Below are 19,598 nucleotides of genomic sequence, written 5' to 3'. Positions count from 1 at the left end.
ATGGAAAAGTTTTAAATGATTTCAGGCCGCCATTTTGCTAGACCCCACACAGTCGTCTCTCAGCAGAGAAACGTTAGAATGTGTAAGTATTTACTAGAGGCTGGGTATATTAAAATACTAAAGTTTGGGAGAATTTTATTTTATTTTTTTTTTAATTTTTTTTTTAATATTTATTTTTGAGGCAGAGAGAGACAGAGCATGAACGGGGGAGGGTCAGAGAGAGAGGGAGACACAGAATCCGAAACAGGCTTCGGGCTCTGAGCGGTCAGCACAGAGCCCGACGCGGGGCTCAAACCCACGGACAGTGAGATCGTGACCTGAGCTGAAGTCGGACGCTTAACCGACTGAGCCACCCAGGCGCCCTAAGTTTGGCAGAATTTTAAAAAGCAATAATGAGTGTGTGGAGAGGACAACGTGTCCAGGGCTCGGAGTGGGGCCTGTGAAATCCTGGGTTTGTCATTTCTTCCCTCGGGTTCTCAGGTACGCCACGTGACTGCTCTCAGCCCAGTTCTGCAATCCACAAACTGGGAGTAATAATCACACAGCACAGGTTTGTAACGAGGAGCAAATACACCACTTACAGACAGGCTTCTAGAAAGCCTCGTCTAACAGGCAAGGAGAGTGGTTCTTTTCCCCTCCTCTCCTAGGTAGCTAAGGCCCCGGGAAGGGTCCCTCCGTTGCCCAAAGCTCTCCGGCCCTGTGCCGGCTGTGACACAAACACACCCCTAAGGAAGAGGCGTGACCCCGGGCACGTCCCAACGTCCACGGGAAGGTTCCGCGAACTGCTCCATCACAAAGTTGGCCTGCGCTGTTCACGGTTCAGAGCAAAGTCATTTTTATTGTAATGAAATTTAAAAGGCAGTTACATTAGTTACACATATACACAACCAACTCAATAACCGTTAGTCATAGAGAACATTCAAGAAATACAAACGATGATTTATCCACAGCACGGCTCACATCCATAAGAAGAAAGGCTACAAGAGAAACGATTAAGTGCTCGACTTGTCCACGGACGCCCGTCTGAGAAGCCCTCGTCTATGAAGGAAGAGGCCTGGCCCAGCGAGCCCTGGTCTTCACGGTCGGTGCCGCCCACGCGGGCTCTGGCCGGTGGCCGGACCGCCGAACCAGCCTTGGCCACCAGACCCAGGCACTCTAGAAGTGGACAGGTGCCTGCCCCGCGGTGCGCTGCCTCTCCACGTTGTCCCAGACCCCCGGCCGTCGATAACAGGTGGACAGCCAGGTGACTCGTGGCCCCCTAGTACACGAGGCGGGGCGGGGATGTGGCGGAGGGAGGAGACAACGGGCCCCCTTGGCAAGTACTGACCAAACTCGTAGTTTCTGGCACTTCTGTCCTGACTCGTGACTCGCTAGAGCGTCCGCGAGGCAGCAGGCTCGGTCTTGCTCGGAGACGGGTCACAACCATCAGGGAGCAGGCGGGCCAGGGGAGTGGCTGTCGCGGTCCCTGCCCCAGGTGCTGATGCACTCGGGGACCGGTACTCACTTTCCTGGGACCTGCCCCATCCCTTGTGTCACATGTGGCTAAATGGGGGAGACACCGTCTCTTTACCGGAGTCCATGCTCCCTGATGTAAGTTCCGACTAAGAGAACCGCCCCCGCCCCATCCCCGCCAACTCTCTGCACGGTATTCACGAAACAGCAAAGGGGCTGGATTGAATACATCGGGGAGCAGAGGAAGAACGTGACGTTTGTGACGGCTCTGTCACTCCCTGACGCCATAGCTAAAAACAAAACCAGCTCCCTAGTGACACATCCGTAGTGTTCTAGAACCTCCCTAGCCACGGCCACAGTCACCAGCCAAGTCCCGGTTGAGCCTCGACGTGGCTGCTTCGTGTCCTCCCGCAAGACGCAGGCAGCCACGGCCCGGCCCGCTCCGTGGGGGAGCCCGGGAAGGTCTCACAGGGGAGAGGAGGTGCGAGCGGCAGAGCGAGTCACGGCCGAAGCCCCAGCCCAGGCTGGGCCGCGTCTGCCGCGGGAGAGGCGTCTGGGCCGGGGCCTCGCTCGGTCCCCTGCTGGCTGGATGGGCCTGTTCCCAAGCCGGACAGTGAGGCCCGGTAGGGCTCCAACTCTTACCCTGGCCGGCCTCAAGATTCCTTGGGGGAAGAGTCTCTGGGGCACGAGATCCTTCCAGTCCTGTTTTCCCATTGGCCACATGATGGCTTCCAAGAATCACAACCAGAAAGCGGGAGGTGGAGGAGAGAGGACGCAGAGCTCAGGCCGGCCCATCGGACTGCAGTCAGGCTCCCTGTGGGCGCCCCTGGGACGATGCGGGATGGGGGGCCGGGGGGGGGAGGCCGTGCCTCCTGAGTCATGACACTGGCTTTCAGGCCCCTCTGGCCTCGCCTGCCGGACTCGGACCGCGGCAGCCTGCACCCTAGGCCCTGGTACGGGGACAGAAGAGGACGGAAGGCCACCGGGGCAAGGCTGCTCTGCCTCTCCCGCGTCCCCTCCGCGTCCAGCGTGGCCCCAGGTCACAGCTGGCGTGCCCCCCTGACGTGCACAGCCCAGAGAATCCCCTAGTTCCCTCCAGAAAACAGAAGGAACAAATACGAAATTCCCGATTCTGCCAAACTCACAGGCTAAAGGCCACAAAAGTCTGTTTTCGTTTCACAGAGCAACCGCTCTTGGACCCAAAAGCCCTTTTTGTGCCTTTCTCAGAAAACATTACACACGCACGGCTCGGGGTTGGCTCAGGCTTGGAGGCAGAGGCGGCCCCGGGCAGGGTGAGCCCTGGGAAGCCCCCCACTCTAGTCTGGCACCTGCCCCCACCCAGGTCTGGCACCTGCCCCTCACCACCCCCAGGTCTGGCACCTGTCCCCATCTCTGGGTCTGGCACCTGTCCCGCCCCCCCCCCCCAGGTCTGGCACCTGCCCCTCACCACCCCCCGGCGGTCTGGCACCTGTCCCCATCTCTGGGTCTGGCACCTGTCCCCCCCCCAGGTCTGGCACCTGCCCCTCACCACCCCCCGGCGGTCTGGCACCTGTCCCCATCTCTGGTCTGGCACGGTGAGGGTGTGTGGAGGGTAAAACGACCCCGGTGTGCCTAAACCCGGTACTCAATCATCAATCACCGCTATACACAAAGGGGTTAAAGCTGCTCTAGAAACTGCTGAGTGAGTGTGAACCCAGAGTCTAGGAACCAGGATCACCCAGAGCTGGCTGCTCGCCAAAGCTATTCTACCCACATTGGACTGTTGCAGGTGGACCTCTCCAAGCAAGACAGGCCACGCGGATCCCTGACGGACACCGGGCGGGGCTGGCGTTTAAGGCCCAGCTCGCAGAGGTCAGCGCAGACACTGCTCCCGGCCCCGTCCTGCACGCCGGGCCCACTCTGCTCTCAGGCAGCTGAGACCCTGCTCCACTCGGCCTGGCCTTCCGGAATCCCAGGGGAGGGGACACGTGGGTTGTGTCCGAGGCAGGTGCCTGAGCAGGGCTGCCTGAGGGACCCTGGGAGGGACGCAGGGCTTTCCCGGGGGTGGGAGGCAGGGGGCCCACGGGACGGTGGGGCCAGGCGTGGCTGTCACGAAGAGGACAGGAGAGGCTCAGAGAGCCTGCCTCTGTGCGCACAGGGCGTGGGAGGGGGCGAGGTCAGCAAAGACGGGGAAACACAGCCAGCCAGGGACCACGGCTCAGTCAGCCAGCAGAAGTTTCCAGAAGTGGGCTCTTCTTCGCGTCCTGAGACCACCTGAGGAATTCGGGGCCCCGGGGAGAGTGTGGCAGAATCGGAGCGGGAGCCCCAGCCTCCTGCCTCACAGACCTGCACCCTGTCCCTCCCCAGACACCATGGCCCCCCAGCCGGCCGAGGAGAGAAGGCTCAGGGGCCTGGTGGGTTGCGTTCCTGCCCCCGTGCGGGTCCGCACCTGAGCCCCCTCCAGGTCACTGATGCAACGTGGCCGCCAGGGCCGGTCCTGGGGGAGCAGGCCCGCACGGCAGGGCACGGGACGAGGGGGCCTGGGCGTCCCGCCTCCCCGCTCGCTCCTCCACATAAGGCCCAGGGCTCTGCAGCCCCAGAGGCGCTGGCCTGGTGGGGGGATGAGGGCGTGCGCTCACCAGGCAGCCAGGTCCTCGGGGCCTCCTGGAAGAGGAGGCGGCCGCTTCCTCTCAGAAGCCCGGCGCATTAAAGCGAGCGGGCTCCCGGCCAGGACTCCTGGCGAGGCTGTGGAACCGCAGCCGGGCACCGGGACCCCGGGCCAAGCTCGCTCCAGTCGGGGCGCCGCTGAGCTGGGGGCAGGGGAGCTGGCGTCCGGCCCTGGGTCCCCGCCTGCTCGGGCCCAGCGCGGAGAACACAGGCCAGGCGTCCTGCTGGCCTCCCTTCCCCGCACCCGAGCCCGCCCACCCACGGCGGTTAAAGGCGGGAAGAGACCCAATTCCTGAGGCCTGGGCAGGCCCCGGACACTCACTCTGGACTGCAGGTGAACGTTTTATAGGCGAAAACCGTCTACTAGGAGATTATTCACAACCAGACTCCCGGCGCCCAGTCGGCTCGCCTCCCAAGCACACACAAAGTACAATAAATACAACCAGCCCCCCGACGGCTACCGGGGCTCCTGGTCGGTGGCCCCGGGCTGGGGGCCAGAGCGGAGAGGCGCTGTGCAGGGGAGGAGCACGGGGGTGAGACGCTTTCTGCTGGGGGGGACCGTGGCGGGGCGGGCGGGGCAAGCAGGGTGCGGGGGGGCCCCGCCCGCGTGGGTGGCGCGGTCACGACAGGAGCCACGCCGCCCAGCGCCAGCCGCACTCTGCCCGCCGCTACTCGGAGAAGGGCGGGAACATGCCCAGGTCCGCGAAGTCCTCGATGTTATAGTTGCCGGTCCCCTGGGTCGGGTCTCCGGGCATGGGCAGCATGTCCTGCGGGAGGGGAGAAGAGAAGGCCGAGGGCGGTCAGCTCCCCCTCCTGGGCACCTGCGTGTCCCAGGAGCCCAGCCTGCCGCTCCCCCTCACGCTCACCTTCCTTGGGGCAGCCCAGGGGTCTCAGGGGGGCCTCAGATGTCCACACCCGGAAGCCGCTACCCCCTGGGGGGGCGGGGTCATCCCAGCAGGTAAACCGAGCCTCAGGACATAACCCGCGTGTATGTAAAGCCAGGACGGAGGGCGCACAGGAGCCCATCGGTGGGGTGAACCTATCAGGGCCCGGAGCAAGGCTGTGCGTGTTCCGGGGGCGGGGCCAAATGCCTGCCTCCTGAAGCTTCACTTGTAACAGGCCCTTCGAGTTCGGCCGGCCTCAGAGTGCCCATCCAGACAATGGGCATAGCCAGTATTTCAATCCCCTGTGGAAAATTTCCCAAGGCGTGTTCTCTCAAATTCTTGGCCGTGAGACGCTCTGGGAGAAAAGGACTGTGTGGAAGAGCCGTTGTGGGGAACAAGGCATACGCACTCCGCCTACCGCCTAAAATAGCCTCAGTCTTCATTAGTACAATAAAAGCCTCTGATAAGTCCTGCGGTCAAGAAACCGAACAACTTTGCTTAACCAGCGTTTCACGCGCTTATTTGACCAAGAATTCTTTTTAGCCTCGCGACCACGAAGAGCCGGGTTGGGGAATTCTGCGCCACGCGGCTGCTGTGCGGCGTAAGGAAGGAGGAAGGAGGTCAGAACGCTGCCCCTCTGGAGACCTAGAGGGACATCTGGGTTCTAGACCCCTGTCTGCGAAGGTGTCGCTCGGCTGGGTGGGAGAGGCGCTGGGGACGAGGAGAGAGCCCCCTCGGGAGGGGGGTTACGGGCCGGGGGGTCTCAAGTCCCTCCCCCCACGTGCTTCCTGCGCATCCGTGCTCTGCAGGGCAGACCTGGAAGCTCCGGGCACAACGGAAGGCGCCTCGGTACTTCTTCCTCGTGCGGGCCCCGTGGGATGGGCCGAGCACTGGGCTCAGGGGGAGCCAATCAGCTCACGCCTCCATCTGGAACCTTCCTCCCGGGGAAACTTGTGGCTGAAGATGGGCCCAGAAAAACCCCAAGGGGGCAGAGCACTGGCGCGCGGGGCTAGGGGACGAGGCGTGGCCGGGAGCGTCTCCAACGACGGACGGCTACGTGATGCCCGGGTGTCCCCGACCAGAGAGGGCAGCGGAGGCCCGGGCTCCCGGCCCCCGTCCCCGGGGCTGGGCCAGAACTCAGGTCTCTATGGAGCAGGCGGGGCTGTGGCAGGGGGCAGGGGAAAGGAAGCAGAGAGAAGGTGCCGGTACCTACGACAAGGCGGTGCTCGCTCGATTTACCTGGAACACTTCAGTCTGACCGGGCTGCTGGTGGGGGTGCTGCTCACCGCTCTGCTGCCCGTGGTGCTGGCTCTGCCACTGGGACCAGACCTCCGAGGGCCGCCCTTGGAACTGCCCGCCGCTCTGTCCGCTCTCAGCTGAAAGAGCCCACGCACAGGACACCGCCTTCAGGGCCGAGCCGCGGCTCCGTCGGACCTGCCACGGCCCAGAGGCCCCCGCGTCTGGAAGGCACGCTCCGTCCAGAGCCGGCCGCCGTCCCCTTCTGGCTCGCACCGACCCACGGGTAGCAAGTTGATGCCAACCGCCAGCACTCGGTGCAGGGGGCGGGTCCCCTCGGAGCGCACCGGCAGGGGCACCGGGGGCTCGGTCCTGGAGCCCTCCGTGCCCTCTGGAGCTTTGGTGGGGGGCTTGTCTGCGGGCTCCGGGCCCCCACCCCCACCCCGGGCCGCCCCCCTGCAGCCCTGAGAAGGGAGAAGCCATCTCTGCCGCTGCAGCCCCCGGGCTGTCCTCTGAAAAGTCTGGTTCTGCCCGAGGAAGAGTTTCGGCTCAGCGTGCCCTGCCTTCCGCCAACCTCACTGCGCTGAAGCCTCGAGGGCCTTCCACGGGGGCCCCGAGCCACGGCCCCGCTGGCTCGTCCCTGAGTGTTTCCAGGTGGCGTGTGAGCAAAGGCACTGGGGCGCGGCTCAGACCCGGAGATGGGCCTCTTTGCAGGAATCGGCACGTTAATTTGTGCGGAGAACAGCTTGTCTCCGTCTACACTTTACAACAAACACCCAATGGAAAAACCAAGCAGGAAAAACGAGCAGAAGTCGGTCTAAAATATTTTGAAGATTCAACCTAAGAGGATCAGTTTATCCGGGAGCACGCTAAAAAAAAAAAAAAAGAAACACCTCGAACGTTCTCTCTTGTAAACCATTCGGTGCCATGTTGCAGGCAATGAGCTCTCCGTCAGGCTCTGGGTAGCAGGACAGGCCCCATCCTGCCCTTTCCAGCGGCGACACTGACCACAGGCAACCCACAAAGTGTTCGGGGGAGGGACCGCAGTTCGGGAGGCCCCAGGACTTTGCCACCACAGTGAGTCCTTGCTGGGGTTCTGCCCACCGTGAATCAATTCCTTCCATCTTTCCTTCTGGCTACGGCCTTAACCTTACCCCCCCCCACCCCCCATATGCTGGTCCTGAGCTCCTGCCCTGACCCCGGCTCCCTGCAAGTAGGCACCCAGGCCAGGAAGCCGGCCCCTCCTGGAGGAGCTCACGGCAGGGCAGGGAGGGGACAGAAAGGCAGGGCCACGCAGTCGGGGGCTGCCGTGACAGGGTGCGACAGTGACAAAGCCAGCTCTCGGAGGGCACCTGACCCGTCCCCGCATGCAGGAAAAGCTCCCAGGGGCAGGAGCTGACGGCACAGAGCTCGGAGGCACGGTGAAGAGCGTCCCCGACGCAGGGATCCGTCTGTGCAAAGACGTGGGCGTGAGGAGGGCGTGTTCTGCCCGGGGACCCAGTGGCGGCTCTGGGGATAAGGGCCTGAGTGTGACCAGCCGGAGGGCAGGCCCAGGCTCGGGTCCCCCGCTGTGCAGGTGGCAGGGACCCGCGGGGGTTCGCAGGCAGGGGAGCGGCCGCACAGCCCCGTGCATCCGGGAGCCCCACCGCCCAGGGCGAGCGCACAGAGAGCAAAGGAGCCCAGATACGAGGTGGCCGCCGTGGCAACGGGTGCACGACGTGAGGGCGCCTGGCAGCGGACGCGGGGCGGAGGGGGCGCAGGTGGAGGCCGCGGGCGGTCAGGACACCACACCTGCGTCCGGTGGGTGGACGCGCACAGCCCTGCTTCTCTCGGCTGCGGGATCACCTGCCCGGCCTGGGGGCCACGTCTAAGTCTCCGAGGGGTGCCTCGGGCTCCCTGTGCGACAATCCAGCTTCTCTCCCCCTCAGAGCCTCCAGGCGGGGAAGGCACGGCTGTGGGCTCTCTCCTCCGGCTCACGTCCACTCCCCTGCACCGCGTCCCTGAACGCAGCGCCCCGTCGGGTGCCAGCCTGCCTGTGGCCTCACGTCACCTCCTGGCGGGGCCGCCACTACGCTGACCCAGCCCCAGGTCACGCGTCACCGAGGGTCCCCCCAGTTCTCGATACTGGAGACTTCCGGACGTATTTGCGGAGGGAAAGAAGAACGGAAAGGAGCGGAAAGAGGGCCGAACCTCCCGTCACCCTCTCCTCCTCCTCCCATTTGAAGCGTCCCGGCCACCGTCAGCTTGTGATGAAACCCATGCACGTTCCTGCGTCAGGCCCCGTGACGCCCCGCGGCGGGCCAGGCGGCAGGGGCTGAAGGCTGCAGGACAGTCGGCGTAGTTCTGCTGACGACAGACGCGGGATTTCAGAATAAACATCCTTAAACTGCCGGGAAGGAAAATGCTCCTTCTTAAACGTTCGCCACGGGAAAAGTCACTTTGTGTCACTTACCTTCCCTCTGACCCTAAGACACGGGCCCGTTACCCGCCTTTGCCACACAAGGAAACCGAGGCTCTAAGACGCCAGGGAAAGAACTGGCCCGACTCGTCCGGCTTGTGAATGCCGGAGCCCCGTTCTGACGCGGACGCCCCGTGCACTCGCTTGGTAAACCGAGCGTTTGTATCCAACACCCACCGTGCACCTGCCGCTGAGCGGAGTGCTGGGGCCACGGTGGTGACCAAGACTGGCCAGTGCCCTGGGGAGGACAGATGAGCGACCAGGCCACCAGGAGCGCCGACAGCTGCAAGGGGAGCCAGGCGGCGTCGGGGGGACGCGGAAGCCGGACCTCCCGTTGCGGGGTCTTCCCGGGGGAGGTCCCTCCCAGGCAGTGACCTGCAGGAGGGACTCACTGCCGTCCGCCAGGAGGCCTGGGGGTTGGACCTTCTTTCTTCCAGCCTCTGCCACTGAGACACCATTTCCTGAGCCGCGCGGGTGACGGGCAGACTCCACGATACGCCGTGACTACAAGGCGACCCCTCCCGGGTGATGTGGGGCTGGCCGCTCCTAGCCCACCAGCCCCGCGGTCCAAGGAGAGCGTGCTGCGGGCTGCTGCCATCCGGGCAAACGGGTGGGCTTCCAGACCAAACTTCACAACCTCGAGAAGCGCGTGGATTCCTGGGTCATAGGAGCAACCCGCTTCTCTGAGCGGGAAGCTGGCGCCCATGTTGCCGCACCGGTCTTCCTCAGGCCGCGTCTTTCACCGCCTCTTCTTAGTTAAGGATCTTTATACCGAGCGTCCCGGTTCCCGTGGCTGGTGTGGTTTCTGCGTCCTGCCTGGACCCGGACCGCGCCCCTCCCGCTTAGCTCCACAGGGAGGCAACGCTCGCACCTGTCGGCCCCCAGGACGTGGCTCCAGTTCCGCGTCTGGACCTCCTCATCGGGCGGGGTGAGACCCAGGCTGAGCAGAAGCTGAAACCAGTTCTGGAAATGCAAACGCATCGGCAGCGCAGCTCAGGGCGCGTCACAGGCCCGCAAGGGCGGGAGCGTTTTGGGCAGACGCCGGGAAACCCGGGGAGCAAATGAGCGTGTGGTTCGTAGAAGGTGCCAGAACCCAGAAGGGCCGCTCTCCCGTTCAAGGTCGGAGCTCGGTCCACAGGCCATCCTGAGGAGCCTGCCAGAGCGCTGGCCTGTTTGTGCCAGACCTTGGTCACAGCGGCCGCCAGGGGTGCCGGCCGTCAGTTCGCCTGCTCTGGCCGGTGACACAGGGCAGTCGGGACCCCGGTATCCGGCCCCGGACAACCAGCTGAGCCGGGTACTGTGGGCAGGGGGGCTGCGGGCCTGCGAGCCCTCCGGGCCCAACCAGCAGGCCCCACGCACGGCCGTCCGGCCTGCGCCCTCAGAGGGGGCCCGGAAGCCACTCAGGTCGCACACGGGGCCCGGGGGAGTGTCCACTGCACGGCTAGACACCGCTGGTTCGTAGTCCTGGGTTCATTCGATGACTGCTGAGTCTGACCTTAGTGGGGGCTGCTCTGTCCCTTCTCCCGCTCTCTTCCCTGCACCCCTCCCACCGTGCTCGGGACCACCCATCCTTGTTCACCAGCCCCTTGAACACCCTCTTCTCTCTGACCCTGCCCGAAGCCCGTCCCCACGGGCCCCGTGTCCCTGAAGCCCCTGGAGCAGAGCTATGGGTCTCCGACACGTTGCACATCCCCCATCCCCCATCCCCGCCCCGCCTGCCCCCCAGCCCCCCACACCTGTGCTGGGGCCTCCTGCCACACCAGCCGCTGGCCGGCCCCCGCGAGCGCCTCGTCTGGATGGTGCTGGCACCCCCCCCATCAAGACCAACCCCCGTCCCAAGCTCCCCCTCAGCTTCCTGTCCCCCTCCCCAGGGCCTGGCTTCCAAGCCCGCCACAGCCCCCTCGCTGGGTCACCGTCAGCAAAAGAGGGACAGAGGGAAGGCCACGGGAAACCGCTCTCCACGCACCCTGCCAAGGGGTCCCGGCCCTCTCGTTAACACAGACCAAGAGACCTCTGCAGGGACACCGATCCCCACCCGATTCTAAGACGCCCTGAACAGCGGATCGGAAGACGCTGGTGAGCAGAGCCCGAGGGGGCCTCACCGCGCCTCAGTGTACTTCTCTGTGAAATGGGAGCGATCAGGCCTCTCCCCCTTAGGGCTACCGGCAGCACTGAAGGATTCTCGCGTGCCGAGTGCCGGCAGACAGAGCGTCCAGAGTCAGCCGCGGCCGTGACTCCCACCGGGATCGCCGAGGGCAGCAGAGCGTGAGCGCAATTGCCGAGGCGTCTGCTGAGCCCGGAGCCCCGTCCGTGTGGGGCTGCTCTTGGCCGTCGAGTCGTGCAGGGCCTCAGCCCGGGGCCTGTGTCCCTCCCGTGTCTCATCTACGTCTACAGCTCAGAGCCCGCATTGCCAGGTGGAGATCAGAGCCCAGATCGCCAGGGCAGCGCAGGGGCCCCCGCTGTTTTTGCTGTGGCCTTGCCAGGATGAGCACCCACTCTCCCCTGACCCTCCAGACCCGGCGGCCCCCCGGGCCTGTGTCACACCGAGGCTGCTGTCCCCAGAGAGCTGCCCTGCCCGTCTCCCGGTGTCCGTGCGTCTCCCGGCCTCGATGCCGCACCGAGGGCCAGGCCTCCCGTCTCCCAGGAAGCACCGGGTGCCTGCAGGCCTGGTCTGCCCCGGCCCCTTCAGGGTGAGGCGGGTGGACCGCTCCCCAGGGGCCGGAGCCGGAGGCAGAGACCGCCGGGAGGTGAGGGTGAGGGGACCAGGGTGGCTTCCGAGCTGGGTGCCCGGGGGCCTGGAAAGCAGCGGCTCAGGGCCTGTCCTTCCTGAAACGGCGCGGAACCAGCCGGCAGGGGAGCTTGAGGCCCCACACGAGCACCTGCTCCAAGTGAACGGACGGCCACAGAGCTGAGCTGCAGCCACGCGGCAGTGACCCCAAGAGGTTGCGAAACGCCACGCCCACGACCTCATGCCGCAGGGGCTGCGGGGCCGCGAGTGGCGGGGGTGGGAGAAGACGTGGGGGCGCGGCGACGACCCCAGCGTGCGGGCGAGGGACACGGCCTCGTCCCTAAGGCCGACAGACGCGCAAAGGGGAGCTTCCGGCCTGGAATGGAAATCCGATCAGCAGCGAGGCGCCCGCCCCGAGGGCCATGTCATTGGCTGTCACCGGCGACCGCGCTGTGAGAAGGCGGGCGGGCGTCAGCTCAGGATGCTGGGCCGGGCCCCGGGCCCCTCCCCAGCCCCTCCTGATGTGAAGCGGAGCCCCGGCCCACGCCAGCCACACAAGCCACACAGCAGGAGCAAAGGCCCCCGGGACTCGCACCAGAAGGAACGGCCACTTAACCCTTTACGGCCTGAGGAGCTGGGACAGGTGTTCTCACGTGGGAGGGGCCCCTCTTTGCATATTAACAAGAGATGAGAACATCACAGTGCCTCTTATTCACACACGACGTCTTTATACAATTGGCCATCCTCACGACTGTTCCCTGGCTGTTTGAAACCAAGGTTATGGTGTTTTTGACGTGGGGCACCTGAAACTCCTTGCCAAGGACCGAAAAGGGCTGAAACAGCTCTCAGAACGCAGCGGCACACAGGAATATAGTCCCAGGGCCTTGGAAATGCCAGTCACCCCACAAAGCCAAGACCCAAGCAGCCAGTGTCTTAGGAATACCACCGGACCCCCAGAGCTTGGACAGGAGGCGCTTGGAAACCTCCAGACCTGGTCCCAGGGCTCTGGGAGCTGGGGGCTCGGTCCCCCGAACTCGGGATGTGCAGAAAGCACTCTGCCGGCTCCCCCGGGAATTCCCGCCCTCACGCCCCACCTACCGAACCCTGGAGTCCTGCTGGCGAGACTGGAGTAGGCGTTCCCGCTGGGCGAGGACGTAGCTGGGCTGGAGAGAGGGCTGTAGGAAGAGGGGTCTGCTGGGTACGTGTGGCTCGTTCCAATCCCAAAGGGAGACGACTGAGTCTTGCCAGACTGGGAAGGGATTTGCTACAATCAGGACAAAGCAGAGAGGAGGGCGGTGTCACCAGCAGGCCCCAGGTGGGTCGCTGCCACCCCAGTGGCCGACGGTGACTCCCCATGGCCCTCCTGGCCAACTGGGCACGAGCCTGGGATCGGGCCAGCGTGTGTGGGCCCAGGAACTGCAGGACTTGGGCCCCGCGTCTCTGGGGCGGGTCTGGTTGAACCTGCCCCTGGTCTCGCAGTGAGCGGGGCTCTCGGGGCGCTGGGCTCGGCAGACTCCACAGTGGACACCCGCCTCATGGCGACTACCAGGGGGCTGGGCGTGTCCCAGGGCCGGGGGCTCCCAGCAGCCTGGCACCCGGGGCAACGCCCTCACTGAGGCCCGTACCTGTCCGGGAAAGGGCGGCCGGCTCCCTGTCCACGCCACCTGACTCTGGTTCAGCTGTCGGGAGATTTGGGACATGTTCTGGCCCGTTGACGAGGAGGACTGGATGTCATTCACACCAGGCACGTGGACCACGGAAGAGCTACGAGAGACGACATTGCTTTTGTCCCCGGGAGACCCCTCGCCCGCGACGCGGGTCCCTGGGCCTCCTGTTCAATCCCACGTGCGGCCTCTGTCCGTCCGTCCGTCTCTCCAGGGCAGCACGTCACGGGACAAAAAGGCCCCCAGCCCGTCACCGCTGCACTCTGCCTCTTTGGCCCAGCAGAGAGCCCCCTGCTCTCTCTTCCCCGCGGCCCAGACCCCCACCCGTGTGTCTCTTGCTCCCCGCAGAAGATTCTGAGGGGGCGGCTCCTTAGAACGAAAATCAGCCCGGGTGGATGGCTGCTCTGTGCTCTGGTTAATGTGTCCCTTAGGGGACGCCCACGGGGCCAAGGATTCAGCAAATAGGCCGCAGGCTGTCGGCTGGTTCCCAGCGAACAGAGAGCCTGTGAGTGAAGCTTGCCGGGGGGGGGGGGGGGGGGGGGGGGGGGGGCCTCGCCCAGCCCCCAGAGCACACTTCCCTGCCGCCCCCCTCACTCCTCACGACCCCCCCACGACCTGCTGTGTGTGTGTCACAGGGGGCGCATCCCCCACGGCCCCACGGCCCCTGCAGGCAGACGCTGCTGCCCAGAGCTTTTTCCAGCCACTCCGATTATACAATAAGCTCATTAAAGACCGGAAGGTGGCCAGAGACTGCTGTCTCCCTTCAGGCCCTTCCTCCTGGCTCCGCTCGGGCCAGAGCGCTGGGGGCCCAGGGGGGAGTCGGGGGAGGGGGACGGGGCTAACCACGGAAGGCTCTGGTGGGTTTTGAAGAAAGGCAGTTTACAGACCAGTAGAGAAGCGAGGGGACAAACGTTACTCATGAGTTACAGTCTTTCTTCTATGCCATCCGGTTCCCCTCCAGCCAGGGAGGCCCGGAGAACATCAGAGCCCTCCGGTCCTGGCCGTGACGAGGGGACATCGTTCCCGTCCCCCATAAAACACTTCGTCACTTCACACACAAGGCTCCTTTCCCAGTCGGCCTCAGAAGGCCTTTTCTGAGCACGGTTCTTTACAGGGGCCTCCCCCCCACCCCGCCACCCCCAGGAGGGGGCTGGCAGAGGAGGGCCGGCCCCGTGCCCGGCCCTCCCCAGAGGCCCCTGTCTCGGAACACACGGGCCGGGGCCAAGGCCGGCAGCACCACGGCAGGACTCGGGGTGAGGACACGCTTGGGCATGTGCAGCAAGGCCACTGTGCTAGGGCTCAGGGCCTCCTCTGCCATTCGCCCCACACTCTTCCCCCTCAAACGAGCGCGGGCCCCTTAGATTTACAGGAAATTCAGCCATTCCACAGGGTTAAGGCCTCATGAGCATCCATCCAACCCTCCCTCCCTCCCTTCCTCCCTCCCTCCATCCATCATCCCTCCCTCTCTCCTTCCCTCCCTCCCCTCTCTCCCTCCATCCATCATCCCTCCTTCCCCCCTCCCTCCCTCCTTTCCCTCCCTTCTTCCCTCCCTCCCTCTATCCATCATCCCTCCATTTCTCCCTCCCTCCCTCCTTCCCTTCCTCTCTCCCTCCCTCCATCCATCATCCCTCCCTCCCTCCCTCCTCCTTCTTTCCTTCCTCCCTCCCTCCCTCCATCATCCCTCCATCCCTCCTTCCCTCCCTCCCTCCTTCCCTTCCTCCCTCTCTCCCTCCATCCATCATCCCTCCACCCCTCCGTCTTTCCCTCCCCCCCTCCATCCATCATCCTTCCATCTCTCCCTCCTCCCTCCTTCCCCCCCCTCCCTCTCTCCCTCCATCCATCATCCCTCCTTCCCCCTCCCTCCTCCTTTCCCTCCCTTCTTCCCTCCCCCCCTCCATCCATCATCCCTCCATCTCTCCCTCCCTCCCTCCTTCCCTTCCTCTCTCCCTCCCTCCATCCATCATCCCTCCCTCCCTCCTTCTTTCCCTTCCTCCCTCCCTCTATCCATCATCCCTCCATCTCTCCCTCCCTCCCTCCTTCCCTTCCTCTCTCCCTCCCTCCATCCATCATCCCTCCTTCCCCCCTCCCTCCCTCCTTCCCTCCCCCCCTCCATCCATCATCCCTCCATCTCTCCCTCCCTCCCTCCTTCCCTTCTCTCTCCTCCCTCCATCCATCATCCTCCCTCCCTCCTTCTTTCCCTTCCTCCCTCCCTCCCTCCATCATCCCTCCATCCCTCCTTCCCTCCCTCCCTCCATCCCTTCTTCATCCACCCATCCGTCCACTACACAGATGAGCAGTGAGTAAATGCCTCCCGATGCCAGGCTCTGCACAGGGGCTGGCGCCTTCCCCTGACTCCTTCCCCACACCGCCAGCCTGCCTCTCCTCCGTAACTGCCCTCCAACTTCTGCTTCTATGACAACAGCCTCAGCCCAGCTCAGCATCTCAAGCTGGACCATCTGTCCTAAGAACCATCTCCAGCCTCACTTTCCACTCTCCCCCGACACACCGCCCCCGACTTTCTCCCAGACCCATTTCCCCAAGTCTCTCCCTTCCAGCTCCCTAGCATGGTATTCAAGGCCTCCGCGGTCCCTCTGTTTCCCCCAGACTCGAAGCCTCTCCCGCCACCCAGGCTTTGCTCGGCACATTCCCGAGGCCTGCGTGCCCCATCGCCCCATCGAGTGACAAGCTGACCTTGGCTTCCAGGCTCGGCTCAGGAGCCGGCCAAGCCTTCGCCGGATGTGCTACCTAGGCCTGGCCGCTCCTCACCTCTGGCCTCTGCTCCCTCCCCGCCGCCCCTTGTACAGAGGGACAGGCGGCAAGTGTCGCCAGGACTCGGTGAGCGCCTGCCCGGGCTGGGAGTGGTGCAGAGCCTGGCACGGAACTGTGGCCGTCACCGTGTGCCGAGAGCAGGGGGGGGGGGGGCATGTAACCCCGCGGCAGGAGAGGAGTCTGGAGCCTCCTGCACTGTGCCGCGGGGAGGGGCGGCCGGCGGTGACGAAGGCTCAGGAGCAGCTGGCTCGGCCGCCTTCTTGTCCGGACCGGGGAGCCGCTCCCCAGAGCCCCGGAGCAGGCTGCATCCAGAACACCCCGCTGAAGGGCGGGCCGCGGCCACCGCGGGATCTCAGCCTGCTACCCTGGGCTCGGCTCTGAGCTGCTTCTCCAGGTCCGTCTGCGGCCCAGTGGGGAAGCGTGAGCCTGAGCCTCCTTCGTGAGGGCAGGTTCCTGGCAGGGCCCCCTCCCCCGGGGCGGTCAGTCCCATCTGCCCGGTCCCGGTCCCTGCCTGCACCTGACGCTCCCTTGGGCTCTGGCCAAGTCACCCGGTGGCCAGGCTGTATGGGGACCTCTGCCCGCCTGGGCTTGGGCCTGGGACCGTTCTCCTCGAGAGCTGGATGTTTGGTGGGTGCACGTAGGACCCACACACCCTCCTGCGGGCAGCCCGTCTCTCCTCTGGCCGTTCTTCCCAGTCCCCGACCCTCCTTTCCAGCCGGCGATAGCAATGCATCTAATAGCAACACTTTGGGCGCTCCCGGGGCAGGACCAGAGCCACCAGAACCCCGGCCCAGCCAGGGCCCAGAGGGCAGCAGCCCCTAACTGGTGTTTGCAGCATTCGCCGTGCACGGGGCCGAGCTCTGAGATCCAGGGCTTCCCTGTGAGGGGCATTCCCCGCCCCCGGCCCCTTCCCAGCACATACCTGAAGGCTTCCCCGAGTGTCCGGGGGGGAACGGGCTTCCCTGGGAGTAGATCTGTTGGGTTCCCGCCGCAGAGGCTGAGGTCATCATCTTCTTCTCCGCTAGGAAAGGCAGGGCAAGGTCACGGTCAAGGGCTCCCTGCCCTCCAGACTATGGGACGCGGGGGGCAGCCGGGAGGCAGGCGAAGGACGGGTGTCTTCGAGCAGGACGCATCCTGGCCATCCGGCCGCACACGCCTTCTCTGCGCATGAGGGCACGGGCCGTCCTCCAACACCCGGGCTGGGGCACACCGCTGCTGGAGGGCGGGCCCTTACCGAGGGTCGGGACGATGGAAAGAACCAATGGAAGGAAGCTCCTCCTCGGACAGTTTCCTCCCAAGCCCACGGAGGAAGTGTGGGGCAGTGGCCCCAACTCCCTGAGCGTGGACCCCAGCGCGCCCTGCTTGTCATGGGCATGGCCTTGCACCTGTGACCGAGGGGCTCCTTTCCCTGCAGTCTCGAAACTCCCACACGTGTTATTTCCACACACCTGCTGGCCCACCCACGAGACACCGGGATAAGGGAAGTTAAAGTTAGTTACAGGGCAATTATTTCGTGCCTCGACAGACCCTCGCCTGTACCCATCTGTGGCCCTGGAGGTGGGGGGGGACACGCAGAGTTGGAGGGGGTCCCCCACTGGGCGGACATGAGCAGGGATGGACACGCGGGCTCGCGGACCTGGGGCGGAGAGGGCGGGCTTCCTTGACCACGCGCCGACTACCTCTGTGACGGGCCGATAAAACCGAGGCACTGGGCAGCCTCTGGGTCCGTTTCCTTTGCTGCAGCGAAAACCCCACAGCACGGAGGGGCTTGGACTCCTACGTGGGTGCCTCTGACCGGTCCGCAGGTGGAGAGGGGCTAAAGGTTTCAGGAGACAGGTGCCCCAGGGACTTGTGACCATCCACATCAACGTAAGCTGTTATTTTCTTACGCACTTAGGGGTTTGGGTGGTTTGGGTAAATGAGAAACGCATTTTTTCCTAAGCGCTCTAAGACGTTTGTAGGGTACGAGATTATACGTGGACACAGGTATGTAAAGATGTTCGGTTTTATCATTCAGTCTTCTGCGTCCTTTTCGCTCTGTGGCTTTGACCTGCTTGACCGCTGCAAAATCTGGCTCTGTCAGGATTTTCTCGTGTTCCTGCTTATTTTGGTTTTCCCGTGTTCCGAGGCTCATGACACATGTACCTTCACCTTCGGGTCCAGCCCGTATCTGCATCGTATCTGTAGAAGTTAGCCATCTCAGCGGGCGCCCGGTGGCCCAGTCGGTTAGGCATCCGACTTGGTGTCGACTCAGCTCATGACCTCACGGTTCGTGAGATCGAGCCCCGCGCGGGGGCTCTGCGGGGACAGCGTGGAGCCTGCTTGGGATTCTCTGTCTCCCTCTCTCTGCCCCCGCGCCCCCAGTCTCTCTCTCTCTCTTAAAATAAATAAACTTTAAAAAAAGAAGACAACCATCTTGGCCCACGGCTCTTAGCTGCCTCCGAGGGCACCACACCCCCACTCCTCCGGGTTAAAGGGTTTCACGTCATGTCGTTTGGGCTACGGCGTATTTTGGCAGCACGTCAATCGGGAGTTGCTGGTCAGGGGCCCCTGAACACCAGCTTAGTTTATCGTTCGTGATGTTCACGCTTCCTTACCCGTTCGCTTTTTTTCTGAGTATCCTGCAATTTGCTAAAAATGTCCTCGTCTTTTCTTGTGAGACTTCCTTCCTGCTTCTCCTTTTCTCCTTTCAAGAGTGGCTATCTTTAGACCCACGGGAAGCTGGGTTTCTCCATAAACGCCAGAGAAAAAAAACCAGCACGTGCCGATGGGAAACGTCTGTGTAGGACCCCCAACCCAGGATGCACCTAGATCTTTGCTGAATGGGTTCGATTCGGGTTTTTATTTACCCTTTGTGTCTTTTGTACCTTCCGACAATCTTCGCGCCGACTCTCGGCGTGCCTCGTCCTTCACACTCCTGCTTTTTCAACCTGCCGCTTCCGTTCCGGTCTTCTCCATTTCGATTCATGTCGCGAACAAGCACCGTGTCTGGAGGCCGTCTTCTCGGAAGCCTAGGCAGACGGCCCGTGTCTGGGGAGTCCTTCTGCGGCTTCCGGCTGTGAGCGCAGCCTGGTGGGGGCAGCACTGCATCTCCTGCTTTCCTTCCTTCCCTTTCCTTTTTCCTGGGGGTTCGTGTCCCCTGTTCTGTCATGCTTGTGGGAAGGTGTCCGTGTTTGGGTAACATCACAACCTCACACGGATTCCCTGGGAATATCGTGGGGATCCGGTCAAACATTCCGGCTCCTCGGAGAGGAAGAGAGGCCCTTTTAGACGTGCCGTCTCTGCTCTCGTCCGCGGACGTGGAGACAGGGGTGGACGCAGCCGGCGTGTCTGGATGGCCTGTGGGAGCCAACAGCGGAGAGCCTCCTGGTGGTGCTAACGGGCGTGTTCTGTGCTGGAGACCGGAGGCCACGCCCCACCCGACGGTGGCGCTCTAGGGAGGCGGCTCGGGCACCTCCCTGCTCCTTCGCCTTTGGTCCACGGCCCAGCGGGAGGATGGCGGGGTCTCCACAGGTGTCGACGTCAGGAGGACTGGGATTTGCGCGAATGGCCCTGGCTCCTCAGTCCCGTAGGACGCTGTGGGGTCCCTTCCGATCAGCGTTCCCATGCTTCCTTTGGGTGGGTCAGCTGGTTTGGAATGACAGAGATGTTTCCAGGCTGCTCATCTTAGTGGAAATCTGCCTGGGGGGCGGGGGTGGGAAGCCGAGAATGGCACGCTTCCGTCCGGGAGCGAGGCGGACACAGGGGGGCCCCCGCTGGCC

At 63.9% G+C, this 19,598-nt stretch overlaps 1 protein-coding gene across 1 annotated transcript in view; it reads right to left on the bottom strand.

The window, feature by feature from the left end:
- Window positions 1-818: 818 nt before the first annotated feature.
- ARNT2 (aryl hydrocarbon receptor nuclear translocator 2) overlaps window positions 819-19,598 on the bottom strand; it is a 149,861-nt gene continuing 131,081 nt past the window's right edge. Inside the window, exons 15-20 of the mRNA XM_053888609.1 lie at window positions 16,756-16,858; window positions 13,030-13,168; window positions 12,503-12,668; window positions 6,222-6,358; window positions 3,026-4,865; window positions 819-2,780 (exon numbers count right to left, since the gene is read on the bottom strand). Of these exons, the coding sequence (XP_053744584.1) occupies window positions 4,767-4,865; window positions 6,222-6,358; window positions 12,503-12,668; window positions 13,030-13,168; window positions 16,756-16,858 (644 nt within the window). The 3' untranslated portion in view covers window positions 819-2,780; window positions 3,026-4,766. The remainder of the gene's footprint in view (window positions 2,781-3,025; window positions 4,866-6,221; window positions 6,359-12,502; window positions 12,669-13,029; window positions 13,169-16,755; window positions 16,859-19,598) is intronic.

The sequence above is a fragment of the Panthera pardus genome, unplaced genomic scaffold (assembly GCF_024362965.1).
Source record: "Panthera pardus isolate Hobbes unplaced genomic scaffold, ASM2436296v1 HiC_scaffold_23, whole genome shotgun sequence".
NCBI lineage: Eukaryota > Metazoa > Chordata > Mammalia > Carnivora > Felidae > Panthera > Panthera pardus.
Note: the sequence above shows the minus strand (reverse complement) of the source record. Positions and strands in the feature narration are given on the sequence as shown.